Consider the following 16853-nt stretch of genomic DNA (forward strand, 5'->3'; position numbering starts at 1 on the left):
GGGTGGCGTGCCAAATGCCAGGACCCATCCACAGGGATATCTGTAAATATTGGCAGCTGCACCGGGAGAGAGGGGTAATTATAGCGCTGTCGCCTATGGGTCACGCTGGCAGGGGGACAGGGTGGGGTGGGATGGTGGCTGCTGCTGCACCCGCAGCGACGGCGGGCAGGAGGGCACGAGTGCTGGGGTGCAGGGGTGCACAAGTACGTGGGCGCACAAGTGCATGGGTGCAGGGGTACATGGGTACACAAGTGCATGGGTACACGGGGTGCATGGGTGCACGAGTACACAGGGTGCAGTGGTACAGGGGTGCGCAAGTGCAGGGATGCATGGGTGCACAAGTACATGGGCGCACAAGTGCATGGGTGCAGAGGTACATGGGTACACAAGTGCATGGGTGCATGACTACACAGGGTGCAGGGGTACATGGGCGCACAAGTGCATGGGTGCATGGGTACATGGGTGCACAAGTGCAGGGGTACATGAGTACCTGGGTGCGCAAGTGCAGGGGTGCATGGGTACACAGGGTGCAGGGGTGCATGGGTGCACGAGTACACAGGGTGCAGGGGTATGTGGGTGCACAAGTGCATAGGTACATAGGTGCATGGGTAAATGAGTGCACAAGTGCAGGGGTACATGAGTACCTGGGTGCACAAGTGCACGGGTGTATGGGTACATGGGTGCACGTGTGCGCAAGTCCAGGGGTACATGGATGCACGGGTACATGGGTGCACAAGTCCAGGGGTACATGGGTGCATGGGTAGAGGGGTACATGGGTGCGCAGGCCACATTTTCACTGCAGCCAGCCCCCCCCAGGGCAGGGCAGCCCCGCAGCTGTTTCGGATGCTCCTTCCGGGCAGGCTCGCATGTCAACCAAGTGACTGTGCTGGGACCGGCCAAGCACATCTTGCAAAATTGTCCCCGTTTCAGCACTTTGGGCTCTTCCAGGGAGGAGTTGGCATGGAAGCAGGGCTGGCCGGGCGCTCAGGAGGGCAGCGCGGGGGTCAGCTACCGACCGGAGCCAGAAGTGGGGTACCCAGATGTGCACCCATGCCCACGAGCTGGCCCTGCTTGGGGGTGGCATTGATGAACTAATTGCATCTGGACTCGATTAAGGGGATTCGCGGGAATGGAGGGGTTGTAATGCCCTAATCAGCTTTCAAAACCCGCAAGGGACTCGTTGGCTTCTAATTGGCTTGGGGCAGCTTAGGCATGGCCCCAGGTTGCTAATCACCCCCGGGCTCATTCCAATTAACCCCGGAGAGGTATGAGAGCACTTGCTCTGGCGGGAGAGTATCTGAATGGCCTCTGCTTGGTCTCTGAGCAGCGGGTGGCCCTGGCTTCTCCCAAAATGACCCTGTGATGGCTGCCCAATGGGTTGAGGAGACAGGGGGACCGTGACAGCAGCCCTGCGCCCCCCAACTCCTGTGCATGGGGGGCACCTCCGGCCCTGCAGCCTGCAGAGGAAAGGGGGCAATGGCAGAGAGCAGGGCACGGAGAGGGGGGACAGCTCTGCACCTGTGCCACTGTCACGCAAAGCCAGAGCGCAAACAAAGGTACGAGGGACTGCACTGATTTTTTTTTTTTTTCCTTCATGCCAAGCAATGAATTACTAAACAAAAATAACAAAAAACCCCCCAAGGCCCCCCAAAAAAGAGGAGGGCCGTTATTGCAAAGGAGGGAGGAAGAGGATGCACAAAACGCCGCGCATCCCCTTGCACGGGCGGCTGCAACGGCGGCGCGCGCCGCCGGGGCAGCGCGGGAACGGCACGCGCGCGCCCACGCCACCCGCCCGCCTACCGGCGGAGGGGGAGCGCGCTTCCCGCTCCCCCTCGCCGCCGACCAATCAGAGGGCGCAGCGGCGGCGCGGGGGCGTGGCTCCCGCGGGGGGCGTGGCGGCGGCGCAGGGGAGGGGGAGCCCTATAATGGCGGCCGGGTGGAGGCAGCGCGGTAGCGGCCCTGAGGTAACGCGGTGCCTGGTCCGGCCCGGCTCGGCTCGGTGGCGGGGAGCGGGTCTGGGTGGTCGCCCCGGTGCGTCATAGTGAGGGCCGCGCTACGTCGGGTCCACACGGGTGGGGAGGGTGGGGGGGTCCGCCCCAGGTGTGCGCGGGGGCTGTGAGGGGGCCCCGGTACCTGCTGAGGCGGGTAGGGCCCAGCGGGGCGGGCTCCCCCTTCTGGGGCCGAGGCTGACGGGGTGAGACCTCGCTCCCGGCCTCCGCCCGAAGCGAGCCGTGTCTCGGTGGTTTCCCTCTGGAGCAAGGTCCGCCTCGGTGCAGTTGGGGGTCCCGGTGTGACACCCGCTTGTAGGGCCTCCCTGGAGGAGCGGGGCGAAGAGGAGTGTGGGGGGGGTGATTTATTCTATTCCGTAATTATTGCTGCTAACGAAGCAGCCGGGGAGGGAAAGGGCTTCCCCTGTGAGATGCCGGCTGCAGCTTCCCAGGCCTGCAGGAGGGAGCAGGGGCAGGCCCGGCCTGTTTGCTTTGCACTGCCTGGCCTGTGCCCGTACCTCTGCCAGGGCCCTGCAGCTTGGCATGAGCTGCCCCGGTCGCTGCCCTGGGGAGTAGGCGGCACTTCTCATCGGGTTGGGCAATAAACCTCGGTGGCGTTTCCAGACCAGCCGAGCCCACTGTGGGGGCAAAGGAAGGCAGGTAGCAACCCCGATGCTTGGCAGAATGACAGATCCTGTCTGGTAACAGCACAGAGCTAACTGACTCTCGACATGGGAGGACGTTTTCTGCTCATTTTGAACCTGATGTGATGGTGTTTGAGTAACGCAATCTTTTCCTCAGGAAATATTTGGCCACTGGTGAGATTACAGATCCTGCTCTTCTCCCCTGCATGGGAGGGGCTATTGGCCTATCAGATCTGAGTGTGCAGGCTGTAATCTTAATCTGTTCTTCATAGCCCTGCTACAGGTGCAGGCTCAATGCATCTTGTGAGCAGAATCTCATGGTAATGTGTTTCTTGGGCACATCACACTTGAGTTCAAAATGTTCTTGTAAATGTTTATCACAGAACTTTGCTGCAAGGTTAAAATGTCTGTGTAGTATTGCCCTGAGACTGATGATACCTCTTTTTCTCTCTCTTTTTCTTTTTTTTTTCTTTTTTCTAAAAAAAAAAAAAGTACCTAAAACAGTGGAAATAATTGAAAGCTTCCTACTAATAACAGGCTGTTTTGATGTGGTCCTTATTGCCTGGTTTACTGACATAAAGAGAATTACATTTGTCACTGGCAGTCTTACAAACTATTTTAGTTCTGCTATGCTAGCTGTGACTTTTTTTTTAATTATTTTTGTGTTTTGTTCTGTTTGACCAGTGATAATTGGCTAGCCAAGCTTTTTTTCTGTCTATAGTCAGTGTCCCATTTTGGTTGTTTGTGTAAAGGTGGTGCTGGTGTGTTTTGGTTTGTAATCTTGCAGGGAAGTGTGCAGGGAGGGTCATAAATCTGTAGCAGTGTTTGGTGGCTTGTGTTTTGTGTGTGTGTGTCTTTTGTTTTACTTATAGAGCAATATCTTAAATTTTGTCCTTTCCCTGTTGAGCAAAAGTGAAAGTTAGATGCTGGGTACAAGCTTCTGCAATCAGTTACCCTTTTTAACTTTTTGTAACTGTAGGCTCCTCATTCAGAGGAGACTAGGTGAAAAATCATAGTAATATTAAAAAAATAAATCGGAAGCGATCTGAAGCATCCTCTTGTCTTACTAAAAGAATTTAATGACTAAGCTATAACAGAAACATTTACTTAAGCAGTCACCTCCATAAAAGGCAGTGTTAATTAAATCTGTTACTGCCCAACCGCAGGCTTCAACTAGAACCTCTCCTCTGCTATCCCAGGCGTGGATGGAGGGCATGATACCGTACTATTATTCCCACAGATGTTCACGGAAGACACTGAGAGAAAGGAGCAGGAGCATACACAACAGTCCTGTCTCAGCACAATACAAGTCTAGGTTTGAATTGTTGCCACCTTGAAAACTGGGCTGTATTTGAAATCTTAATAGTCCCACCAAAATGATGTAATTTCACTTTTAACTAGTCCGTGGCAACAGGTACAGGTTTACAGGATAGCTTCTAGAATGTTCTAGCACTCGAATGCAGCGTTGCTTTCAGGGTAACGCTCGGAGGCACTGGCCTGTTAATTGCAGGATTTTGATAGGCCCAATATTGCTGCACCAAGCCCTATGGGGGAAAATACAGCCCAGTTCTTGTTCATAAGTTTTAGTTCTGTGGGTTTTTCCCCCTTCCCCAGAACCCTTGATCTTGAAGATGGTGAGTAGCCAGCCTAAGTACGATCTAATACGGGAGGTTGGTCGTGGCAGTTATGGTGTGGTGTACGAAGCAGTCGTCAGGAAGACCTCTGCACGGGTCGCGGTGAAAAAGATTCGGTGCCATGCTCCAGAGAACGTGGAACTAGCTCTGCGTGAGTTCTGGGCACTTAGCAGTATCAAGAGCCAGCATCCCAACGTCATTCACCTGGAGGAGTGCATCTTGCAGAAAGATGGTATGGTGCAGAAGATGTCCCATGGCTCCAGTTCCTCCCTTTATTTACAGGTACATGAAGCTGAGGTAATGGGGTGGAAGTAATTAATATGGACGTGTAGCTGGGAGGGAAGGAGGTGGGTAGCTATGATGGGGTTTTTTTTTGAGGTATGCTTAGTTAGGAGAGGGTATTGTTTGCATTGTTGACACCCAAAAATTATTCTATGTCTTTAGAAGATCGTATCTATCGAACAGTCACCTGTATCTTGTAGTTTGAAGCCATGCCACTCTAAAAGACTCCAGGATTTTTTAATGCAAATCTGCTTTGATAATTTAAGGAAATGCCACAGGTAAAGCAGAAGGGAGGTGCAGGCTGTTGTATTACTTGATAGAAGCCCTTCTGCAGGGTTAATGAGCAGACCTGTACTAACGTCTTGAGACAGAGCTCCGAAGAATTTCTTAATCTCGGATGTCCTTGGAAGAGGAAGTAACCGTCTCGATTTAGGAAGCCAACGCTTAAAATTCTTTCAGAAATAATAAGCAATTGGTAGCATGTGGTGAGCCATTTTCTTTTTTGAATAAATAACTATTAATCTCTTCCAAGAGAGGTAAAGGTTTGATAAATCAGGGAATAAATATCGCTTGCCCAGTGTGACTACTGGAAGTGTCCTTTAAGTCACCTTTAAGATTGAAGATGCATATTTTTGAAGAATAAGTAGCTCTGGAAAGACTCTACAGATAATCTGATTCATTCCCTTGTCAAGAAGCCGCCCCAACTATAAATCATCCCCTGGCAGAAATTTGTGTCTCTAGTTTAAAAAGTCAGTAGCCCGCTCAATGTTTATTGTGTTATCCCTAGTCAGCTTTTATCATTTCAGTTTTTATTGTTGTCATTCTTGCATGTCTAATGTAGGACCTTTTGTTAGTGAACATTCATCTGACAACCCTTCAGGGCTGTCCAGATCCCCTTGTGCCGAGTGCTGTACGAGCCTGAGAAGGAGGATTCTTGCCTTTGTAAACTTGCTGTAGCTTGGTAGTTGTTACTGGCCTGCTTTCATGAAGGGATTAGGGTAAAATAATACTGGCTAGCTCCTGTGGGAGAAATTAGTGCCTTACCTTCCTAGTCCTGAGTGGCTCTGTGAGAGATTGCATCAAACTTGTGGACAGCTGTACAGGGAGGAGCTTAAAAAAAGCAGGGTGGAACTGCAAGGTGGGGGGAGAGCTTTCGGATCACCTGCAGCATTGTTTTTGATGGTAGTGCCTGTTAACAATGCAGCACATAGATCCCTGTCTGGTGCAAGCGCTACAAATTGTTTTCCTGCTCCAGAGAGCAAAGAGCAAAGGGCAGAGCTGAGTTGACTCTGAAGAGACTGGGATCAGTTTATAATAGCATGTGTTAAAATAGAGAAAATCAGATCTCCCTTGGCTTGCCCTCTCCTCTCCCCACCCCAGGTGATATTACATTACAGAGCTGAACGGGTACAGTGTGTGAGGAGGCTGGCCGGGGGAGGGGGTATTAGTGTCTCCTGAAGGGCTTTGGGGCAGGTGCTTAGCTGGTGTCAGCTGAACTAAGACAGTAAAGCAGGAGTCCTAAACTAGCCTAGTCTTGTGATGCTTTGCCACTGTCACAGACGTGGTAGTGGATTTTGTTGTCTTAATGCTCTGAACTGAGATGCAAGTACAGCTTCTGTACAGCCGTGTGGAGGGGAGAGCTGTGTGTGGGTGCTCACTTGGCAAAGGAGACTCCCTGCTGTCCTGTGACACCTTAATCTCCCTGTTACTGACTATGAGACCTAAATACGTATTTTTCTAGTTCTAACATGGATTTACTGTTTTAAGTTGATCCCATTTGAGTACTAGCTGTGCTTGTAATAAAAGGTAGCTATAAATTGGTAGCAGTTTTGCTCTTGGATGGAAGAGGTTGCTTTTTAAGGCACTTTAAAATGCCTCTCTAAACATTAATAGCTACCTTTAATTTTTGAAAGCCTGTAGGAGCTACATTTGGTTCAGTATACATTGGTTTACTACTAACAGAAATAATTGCGAGACTTACCTTCCAGAGCATGCCAAGAGCCACCTCAGAGGAGCTGAAGAGGCAAATGTGTAGTTGTGTAAACAGGATTAGTAAAACTGACTGCTGGTTTTACTTTGCTTTTTGTATGAAGCAGCTATTAGAACTGGCTGCTCAAGCTACTCACTGCTTGTATTCTAGAAAATAGCTAGTGGGTGGTGATGGTGGGAAAGGTGTTATGTGCAGCAGCTGTTCAGCTGTGCCTGTAGACTGGTGTTCTCCTGAGTTAAGGGATCCTGTGTTAACACTTGCTAGAATACATTAATGCGTAAGGAACGGAGAATAGGCTTTGAAAATCTATTGTGGCACTGCTTCATCAGTGGAGGACAAATAGAACCCCCTGGCACTGTATGGAGTTTGTTTATACATTAAAGTTGTTAGCAGAATGGGTGGGACAGGCTTTGTTGGGGTGGGACACTGTCCAGCTGAAACAGATGGGAGTGCAATGGCCACTCAGTATCTTTCAAAATACTGTTATCTGGGTCTAGCTCTAGCTTTTGGGCAGGAGTGTCAACTTGATACGCTTCGCGTGCATGAAAATAAGGAGGCTGCCAAATAACATTGTGTTGTGGTTTTTTTTTTTACATCAGAAACTTTGCATAAAGTTTTATTTTCACTAGTTGCAATATCTTGCTCTCTGGATTGTCGAGAGGAAGATCCAAACTTCATGCATTTTTCCATCATATCTTTATATTCTTGTGGTCATCAGGTAGTTACGTTTCTTTTCCTTGTTGCAGCTTGTAGAGACCTCATTAAAGGGAGAAATAGTCTTTGACCCCAGAAGTGCTTATTACCTCTGGTTTGTAATGGATTTCTGTGATGGAGGAGACATGAATGAGTATCTGTTGTCCCGAAAGCCGAACCGCAAGACCAACACCAGTTTCATGCTTCAGCTCAGCAGTGCGCTGGCATTCCTGCACAAAAATCAGATTATTCATCGTGATCTCAAACCTGACAATATTCTGATATCTCAGAGCAGGATGGATGCTAGTGACTTGGAACCTACCCTGAAAGTAGCTGATTTTGGGCTGAGTAAAGTATGTTCAGCCTCAGGACAGAATCCTGAGGAACCAGTCAATGTAAATAAGTGTTTTCTATCAACTGCGTGTGGGACTGACTTCTATATGGCCCCTGAAGTCTGGGAAGGACACTACACTGCCAAAGCAGACATCTTTGCGTTGGGAATTATAATCTGGGCAATGTTGGAAAGAATCACATTCATAGATACGGAAACAAAGAAAGAACTTCTGGGGAGTTATGTCAAGCAGGGGACAGCGATCGTCCCTGTTGGAGAGGCGCTTCTAGAAAACCCTAAAATGGAACTGCTCATCCCCGTAAAGAAAAAATCCATGAATGCTCGAATGAAACAGCTGATCAAAGAAATGCTGGCTGCCAACCCGCAGGACCGACCCGATGCTTTTGAGCTAGAACTGCGATTAGTCAACATAGCTTTTAAAGACAGCAGCTGGGACACGTGACCTGCCTGACATCTCTTGATAAGAGCTGCTTCTCACCTAACTGATGGTGCAACTTAATGGCAGTAAAAGAAACGAGCCTGAACTCAAACCTGCAGGGTGTAGTTTCTACCAAACGAATCTCTTTTTGAGTTTCGTAAATGATACGAATGTGAGTTGGCCGTTGTGTTAACAATGCGTTGATGTGTATAATACCAGGATGTTACATGCAAGTGTAAGATGTGACGATGTTTGTTTGTGTATGCTGGCGGTGGGATGTCTTAAGAGCTGAGACTTGATTTCCAGCACTATGTCATGGAGTATTTCGTACATTCCAGTTTCCTATGTCAGTATTAGGAACTCTTATGGAAAAAAGAGATTTGCATGCTGGTAGTGCAAATCTTCAGGCTTTGTAAAGTAATTCTGTGTATATATTTATGTATACGAGTGACTGGGAGTGTATGCCACTTCTCTTAAATTATTTGCTATGGGTCTGAATGATTGCGGTCTGCTAGAAAACTAGGTGAAGAAGATAGATGAGAAGCATTCCTTCTTCTCCAGGCCTGAATAACTTTATTATTTATTTTTGTTATCTAATGTCAAAGGTAGGGTCTGAGACTTGACTTTGTAGACAAAAAATGCAATGCAAGGGGATCAGCAGTTTTTTAAAGTGCTGACATGGCCAAGCTTAGCACTTACAGCTTAATGAGCTTGTCACTGAGGGAGTCAAAAATGGATGCAGTCAGGTGCTAGCGTGTTGGCTAGTTCATTAATCATTCGATTTTGCTTTCTTCTAATAATCAAATACTTTTAATCAGTTAATCTACAGTTTCACAGCGTGCTCTCTACTCTTCTATCTATAATCCAATAGCACCTTCAGGATTTATAATAGCAGAGTACTGTGGGCTTAGTTTATGGAAACGTGGGTGAGGGAATCCAGCAGCATAGAGTGTTATTTTTAAGATTCTTCAAAATATGGTGGCAGCACAGTTTTCCTGTTAACTGAATCCGACTAGTAATACTGGTCACGGCCTCTTCCTTTCTGGCACTGCTTCTAGTCTGGTAGTGATGAGGAGATAAAGGGGTGACTATTTGTCTTGTAGAACACACCTGTTCTCAAATATGGGAGAAAACTCAGTAACCAGTATGTGAAAGGTATCTGATTTGTGTGGCAACCTTGGCCGATTTTTTTTTTTATTTGTTTTCCTCCATTTAAAGAAGGAAATATTTATTTAAAAGCACGGATGATAGGATGGAAGGCTTTGAAGTAGTTGAAAGGCTGCTTATCCCCAGCTCTTACTCCCCAGAAGCAGACTGATATGCTAAGAGAGGTTTCACTGCAGCCACCTGACACTGTACGGCAGACAGAAGCTGCTTTGTAATAGTATAGCACTTAGGTCATGGTCCTGTACCCACAAGAACATTCTCATCAATTTGACCTTTTGGAAAAAGTAGAGTCTTAAAAAATTGCCTTTAAAGCTGCAACAAAGGCCAGCTTTCTTAAAATCAATTTAATGGTTTGGTTTTTTTTTTTCCTCCCCCCCCCAAAACTTACCTGAAAACTGCCGTAAGTATTTCCTTGTATAATTTTCTTCTCGGATACTCTTCCCTCTCAGTGCTGAGAGCAGTTCTGATCAGTCAGGGTTTATTCTGCCTGAGTATGAATAAACAGCACAAACAAAATATAATTTTTTTATTCTTCCAAAAGCAAAGGATTCTGATTCTACCAGACTTCTGAGGCTTTACAGACTACAGGTGGTTCTTACCTGGTGCTGTGTAGAGCAGGTGCCAGATACCCATGGGGCCTTAGTCCTTAATTCTTGTTATTTTGCTTCACTTTATCGTTTAAGGCAAGTTGTCTAAACAGTGATTCTTGGACAAATACACCTTGCTGTCTCTAAACAATGTAGATTGCTTAGAAGATGCTAGAGAAGTAACTTTTAGAAGACAGTGTTCCTGACTACAGCAGAGTGCCTCACTTCAGCATCAGTTGGCAGGGACAGAGGCAGCTGCGTCGTACCGAGGATACAGCCTGTTGCCTATGTGGATGTCCCAGTGTTGCTCCTTCCCTGCAGGGAGCTTAGTCTATAAAAGACGACTTGGAGCCTATCTGTGAGCAACGATAAGGAGAGATCTATTTATTCTTGTGTTCTAGAAGGGGGAGATCTGTTTGTTCTCACGTTTTAACTGAGTTCAGTACAACTGAAGCCTCAGCTTGTTACTGAAAGGAGGAAAACAAACCTCTCGCTGTCTGTGCCAACACTGTTTCACAGTACTTACATTTCAGCGTGGTCATTCGATGAGTAAAGTTTTAAGAGGGTATATCACTTTTCCTCGTTAAACTTGATCTTTTTAAAAATACCTTGCCAACTTCCTTCTCTCTTGCCCACCAAAGTCAGAATCAACTGTGTTATCTTGAAGTATGAATCCTACTACAGAATAATACTACTTACCTCTAAGGCACTTTGCAAATCATCTGATTCTCCTCTGAGGTATTTCAAAGGATGCACACCAAATGTGCTGCCTGCCTGCAGTGCAGAAACGAGTGAATGGCACAGGAAGGTTTTGGGGTTTTTGACTCCCAAAGTGTTTCTTTGCACTGATTGCCACTTTAAAGGGTGGGGGTACCTGAAATCCCTCTCATGGTGCTTAGCCTTGCTGTTGGGTGACACTGAGTGTTTCCTTGGTTAACACTGAATGGTAGTCCTCGAGGTCTGTGTTCTGTTTGATTTCTGTTGTCTGAGGTCTTTGTTTTAAAACCTTTGATAAATCAAATTGTTGTAGCAGCTATGGAGTTACTCACCAGCGTGACACAAAGTCAAGATACTTTTCAGCACTCAGAAAAGATTTTTTTCCAAATCTTTCTTTAAAAACTGTAAAATATATTTTATGGAGAATTTATAATGAGGAAATTTATTGTGTAATTTATTAAGTTCATGACTGTTTTTGAAATAAAATCTGAATTTCAATGAAGTTTCTGACCTTTCTACAGAGAAATGCTTTCTTCTCAGTGCAATGTCATCTAGCTGTGAGCAAAGCTGCAGAAGGGTTTATTTGCTGTGCTAGGACAGAAGTAAGCTATAGTACTTCACAGTCACACCGTAAGTGATCCTAAGCTTGTAAAAGGTGCTAGGTTGGCTAATCGCTGTGCTGCTTATCGTCTGTGGGTAGCGGCAGTGCCAAACTTCTACTGCTGGAGGATTTGACAGAGGGAGGCCAAACTGGATGTGAAAACAGAGCTGGCTCCTGGACCACTTGAAGTGAGCCGTGTCTGCGTGGGCCCTGCGGCTTCTGCCAAGCCCTTTAAGAATCAAAACAGTGCTCTTCCGGGTGTACCTCATTTTCAAAGAGGGGATTAAAGACTAAAAGCAGCATTCTTGCATCCAATATGTCCTTGAAGTTGTTATTACAAGCAGACTGAGTACTACCTTGGGCTGTAAGGGAATCTCTGGCAGGCTCTGCCTACCCTGCTACTGGTACTGCTGGATTTTTGAGGCTGCAAATAGATGTTGCTGCTCTCCTGGGCACTGATGCTCCTCTCGCTGAAGCGAGCCTTTCCCCTCTAGTTCCTGCCTGTACCGGAGTAGGATTTCACCCAGAAAGCTGCCAGCCCTTGTTCTGTGGGTGAACCTCGTTGTCCCCCCTGTGCAGAGGGCTGAAGGCAGCCCAGCTAATGTGTGCAACTGGGTTTCCCTCCTGTGTCGGAGGGCCGAGCGCTGCTGGCTTCGGCTGGAGCTGGTGGAGGGAGCAGGCGTGTGCAGGCTGCTGGGGCTGAACTGGGTGTAAATGGTCTGGAGCTTTGTGAGGGACAGTGGCCTGCTGGTCTCACATGCCCCAAGAAACCTTAGAAATAAAGGTGAGGAAACACTATTACTTCTACGTGCTACAAGAGTCTAGGAGTCATCTGCATGTTTTAATTAACAGTGCTCTGGAACAAAGGGTTGTGCAGACTGGGAGTGGGAATAGTGCAAACTGGAAATGCTGTAAATTGTTTTGTCTTGCCATTTCTTACCCCCGCAACAAACCCAAGCCCAGTCATCTCCTGTGTGCCGTGCGCTTGCATTGTTGCCTGTGGATTCCTGCGTATCCTGGTGCCAGAAATCAGCAGATTCCCCACCTGGCAGGAGCTGTGTGGTTAAACCCGTAAGTCAATGCAGTCATTGCAAAAGAGAAAGGGATTGAAATTTAGATTATTTTTTATTAAAGGATAAGCACCTTAATTAAAGGAGAAGGTCACACATATTTGATTAGTTGTAAGAGTGGTGTTTTTAAATATAGACACAAGCTAAATTCCTCCCCCGCAAAATGAAGAAAACTAAGCCTACATACTTGAAATATATCTAGTCCATAGAGGAGGGAAAAAAATCTCCAAGGAAATGCCCTGGTGCAGAAATTAGATGTAACTAAGGCTGCGTCTCAGCTGGAATAACCCAACCTTCGCTTTATTTTCCTTTTTTCTGCAGAATGCTGAGGCCTTGGGCTCCAGCTTGCCCAGCCCGTTTCCTTGGGTAGGGCTTGGCTAGGCGATCTCCGCTCTGCAGCGCTGGGCTCGGGAACTCGCCTTGTTTGTATTTTCACTTTGTGTTGGTTGAAACAGAGTTTTCGTTCATGCCAGCCAATCGTTGCTCCTGCGCAAAGTGCAGCGTAATGGCAGATGTTGCTTTGTGGTTGAGATAAAAGTCCTGTCTTGGGGAGCCGGCAGCTGCCCGCCCGCCCCTTGGAAGGGTGCCCTCGCTTCAGAGAAACAACTTTTTTTTTATCCCCCCACCCCGTGCAGTGGCTGGCTGAGCAGACACACATGCTCAGGTGGCCTTCGGACTGCGGACAGCACAAACGGCTGAATTTTTGTGTTGCTTTTCCCTTTGCTCCACCCATATCCAATGAATCCTTCTATGGGGTATCGATCGTTAAGTGTTTTTAATCTTTACTGGTGGTTTGTGTGGTGAACACAGGAAGTTGTCCCACAGATAACTAGTTAGGAGTATTTAAACACACACTCTCTTTAATGGGCACTGCTGAGCGTTGACTGTTTAGTTTCCTTTTCGGTTGGAGGGGCTGGGGAGCCGTTTATGCAAAGTGCAATTTCTATTCTGAAGTGCAACGAAGGAAGAGGGATGTATCTGAAATGCCACGAACTGTCCAGAGCGTTTGCGCTGTTTGGGGAGGGGTGGGAGGTGGAAATACAAGACTGAGCTGCTGCAGATCTCTCTTCATTAGCTCTGTAAGCGTTTTGGGGGAGCCTGAGACCGCAGACACTTATAAGCAGAGCAAGCGAAGCACGGAGAAGTCGAGTGACCTGAAGGATGAGCCAGCACCACCACTGCGAGGGGAGCCGGGGCCCAGGTCACGTTCTTCTGAAATCCCTTTGTTCCCAGATGAATTTCCAGATTATTTGGGTGCCTGAAGCAGAAAGCAATTGCATAAGGGCTGCAGTTCATGAGGAGCAGCCGGGGCCAGCGCAGGGGTCCAGGCTGAGCCGTGGGGCTGGTGGTGGTTGGAGATGCAGCCGCTCTCTTTGGGGCAGCCCCATATTCCCAGCTCCCGTCCCGCACTCCACCAGGTAAAGCGTGCTGGGCTGTGGTGCTGGAGGACGCAGCTGACTTGCTTTGCATCCTCCTGAAGAGGGCAAAGGGAGAACTGCTGCTAGAATTGCAAGTGCTCAGAGGCCTCTTTAATCTCCGGGCTTTGAGATGAAAACAGATGCAACCTAAAAACCTTTGCGTGTCCCTTGCAGAAGGTGGTGGGTTCAGCCCAGATGCTTGTTGTTGACCCTGGGGAGCCTTCCCTCAGTCCTGGCAGCACCTTCCATCTCTCTCTGCCTTTCCTGTCTGTCCCTGTGGTCCCAGTACGGACCTGTTTTGTTCCTATCGTGGTTTAACCCCAGCCAGCAACTGAGCACCACGCAGCCACTCGCCCACTTCCCCTCCACCCAGTGGGATGGGGGAGAGAATCAGGGGAAAAAAAAAAAGTAAAACTCGTGGGTTGAGATAAGAACAGTTTAATAGAAAAGAAAGGAAGAAACTAATAATGATAATAGTAACAATAATAAAATGACAATACTAATAAAAGGATTGGAATATACAAAACAAGTGATGCACAATGCAATTGCTCACCACTTGCTGACCGATGCCCCAGTTAGTTCCTGAGCAGCGATCCCCCCAGGCCAACTCCTCCCAGTTTATATACTGGGCATGATGTCACATGGTATGGAATACCCCTTTGGCCAGTTTGGGTCAGCTGTCCTGGCTGTGTCCCCTCCCAACTCCTTGTGCCCCTCCAGCCTTCTTGCTGGCTGGGCATGAGAAGCTGAAAAATCCTTGACTTGGTGTAAACACGCTGATGTTTTCTGTTGTTGCAAAGTAGTGTTATCAACATTCTTCTCATACTAAATGCAAAACGTAACATCATACCAGCTACTAGAAAGAAAATTAACTCTATCCCAGCTGAAACCAGGACAGCTCCACAGACACTGGGCAGCCAGCAGAAGTCAGCAAGGCCGGCCGGCGCCCACGGTGGCTTTTGAAGCCCCCGTTGGGGGTATGAACATCCATGGGAGCCTCAGCGTCTTCTGGGCCCAGCTGCTGTCTGGTTTCTACTTGCACCAACTTGTGGGTGGCTGCCGTAGATTAGGTGTTGGTTTCAGATTTATTCATGCCCATTTGAGCCCTTGATATTTTTAAACTTGTATAGCAAGCCTTCCACTCCTGCCCTCTCCCGAAGGAAAGCGCCTGCACCCTGGGCCCTTTCTGGCTTGCAGCCACCCAGCTCCCGTGGGCTGCTCTTCGGGCGGTGGCATTTGCATGGACCTCAGACCAGAAAGAGCTTTTGTGGGTTATGAAAGTAAACCGGCAAGTAGAAACAGATGGCTGTGTTATCAGGTGTTGCAGTCCTGACTGCATCTGGTCATGGTGGAGTTAAAGTGATTTTTTTTTTTTAATTATTTTTATTTTTAAAGGAGAAATGCATCTGGAAAGGACTGAATGGGAGACAGCCGGCTTCAGCCCTCCTGCTGCCTGTGGGCATGGCAGCCTCTGGCTTCTGCCTGCTCGCCCGGATCCATCAGAGCTGTGGTGGGAGCCCTGCGCTGGCCATGCTGCTCTGCTGCTGCTCCTCGAGCCTGATGTGTGGGTTATGGGGTGGGGATGTAATTAGCAGGGCTGAGAAGGCCGTGTCCGCCCTACCATGAGCTGGGAGGGAGAATGGGCTTGCAGGGAGCTGGGCTGTTTAATTGGGAGCTAGACATGCTCTGAAAAATGGTATTGGAAGGAGGATCTGTGCTCTGGGACTCGTGACCTTTGAGGACTTTCTCAGGCTTTTCTCACCCGCTGCAAGGGCTGGAAGTTTCCATACCTGGCCCCAGCTGCGGCAGGGTTTTTCCTGGGATTGCTTTGCTTGGCTGGCACCGTGCTCGCTTCCCAGTGAGCTGGGAGGAGAGGGAAGCAGAGCCCCATTGACGAGCAGAGAGCACCTTGTGAGAGCTCTGAGTAACCTTAAATAAAAACAAGGGACTTTGAGCATCCACATGACTAAGAAAAGCCACCTGGTGCATTCACAAGAGTCTGATTACTTGGGTAATCCCTTCCTAGAAGTTGAAGTGACAAAACCCCCATCACCTCCGCAGGGGAAGCAGGAGCTGCCCGAGATGCTGATGCCAGGAAAGGCCCCTCAAATCATCTCTTTTTGTATCCCAAAGGGAATCTGCCTCGTCCAAATATAACAGTTCAACAGTAAGTGCCTGGCGAGTGCTCCGAGGAGGAGCCGGAGAGGAGGGCGGTCGCTCTGGGGCAGGGGCAGGCGTTTGGGTAGGAGCATCCCATGGGAGCACCCTGCATCCGCCAGAGAAAGGTGAATCCAAGGCTGCTTTTACTCACTTGTGGCTTTACCAGAACGGCTGCCGGGATTGCAGCTTGGAAAATAAAACCTGTCTTAATAAACAGTGACTCACGTTGCCTAGAGTTAAAAATAAGGTCCTGTTGGCTGCCCCTCTCCCGTGTGGGAACCCAGGCACTGTCTTCCTGCGGGCAGATCCCACGGCTGCCATGGGTTTCTCCATCACTTGCCCCCATCCTTTTCCCCAACTTCCTCTGGAGATGGTCGGATTTGCTCTGGCGCGGCCGCATCCTGCACACAGAGCCGGAGTGCTGCTGGAAGCACAACTGCCTGCATTGCTCCTCTCCAGGTTTATCAGAATAGAATAGGTGGTTTGTCCCTTCCTTGCTTTTACTGGGAATTTTTCCGGTGCTGGCAGAGCTCAGACAAGCCCTGGCTGCTTTCATCCTGTTCAGCCTCCATTTTAGCCTCCATTTTTGTCAGCCCCGGAGTCCTGGCCCTGGCCCCTTTCTGGCATCAGTGCCGTTGTGCAGGGAGGTGCTGGATGCCGACCCAGCCCCGGTTCCCGGCACTGGCTCCCCAGCAGCGGCACCGCAGGAAGGAACTGGGGTGGGGGCCAGCAGTGCTCGGGGTCGGGTCCCCTCTCATCCAGGGACGGAGCGCCCTGGCCTACGGATCCCGGGATGAATGCCATGACTTTGTCCCCACTGGAGCCTCCCGATCCCCTGAGTCCCTGCAAGCAGCCTGGGCTGGGCTGTACCCCAGCTCTCCATCCATACTGGTTGCAAGAGGGATGGAAGGAGCTGGGGGGGGTCCCTGGGGAGCACTGGGGGCTTTCTCCGTCCCTGCTCCGAGGTGCTGGGAGCCCAGCTCGGGGTGCAGCATGTCCTTCCCCCCCTCTCCAGCTGCTGCGGTGCCATGTTCGCAGCCCCCCAGGCAGGCGCTGGGGATGGAGGGGGACCGGGGGCTGCCCCCATGGGAGTGCACGGCCTTCGGGAAGGGGAGAGGGCAGCGTAAAAATA

The 16853-nt window shown here is 49.0% G+C and overlaps 1 protein-coding gene across 2 annotated transcripts; it reads left to right on the forward strand.

Moving 5' to 3' along the window:
- The first annotated feature begins 1894 nt into the window (after positions 1-1894).
- On the forward strand, positions 1895-10974 carry PDIK1L (PDLIM1 interacting kinase 1 like). Of its 2 annotated transcripts, none has more exons than XM_052810858.1 (3): positions 1895-1964; positions 3125-4548; positions 7285-10974. In XM_052810858.1, exons 2-3 carry the CDS (start codon positions 4264-4266, stop codon positions 8023-8025), a joined length of 1026 nt encoding a protein of 341 aa, XP_052666818.1. In that variant the 5' UTR covers positions 1895-1964; positions 3125-4263; the 3' UTR covers positions 8026-10974. The 2 variants fall into 2 exon arrangements, with proteins under 2 accessions (XP_052666818.1, XP_052666819.1); XM_052810859.1 differs by having other exon boundaries at positions 4247-4548.
- Positions 10975-16853: the final 5879 nt, after the last annotated feature.

The sequence above is a fragment of the Harpia harpyja genome, chromosome 16, assembly GCF_026419915.1.
Source record: "Harpia harpyja isolate bHarHar1 chromosome 16, bHarHar1 primary haplotype, whole genome shotgun sequence".
NCBI classification, from domain to species: domain Eukaryota; kingdom Metazoa; phylum Chordata; class Aves; order Accipitriformes; family Accipitridae; genus Harpia; species Harpia harpyja.

Excerpts from the sequence above, each read along its gene's own strand:
- PDIK1L (XM_052810858.1), top strand. The coding sequence starts at position 4,264 with ATGGTGAGTAGCCAGCCTAAGTACGATCTAATACGGGAGGTTGGTCGT. Across the intron at positions 4,549-7,284 it reads GTTCCTCCCTTTATTTACAG|CTTGTAGAGACCTCATTAAA; the intron begins GTACATGAAGCT and ends TCCTTGTTGCAG.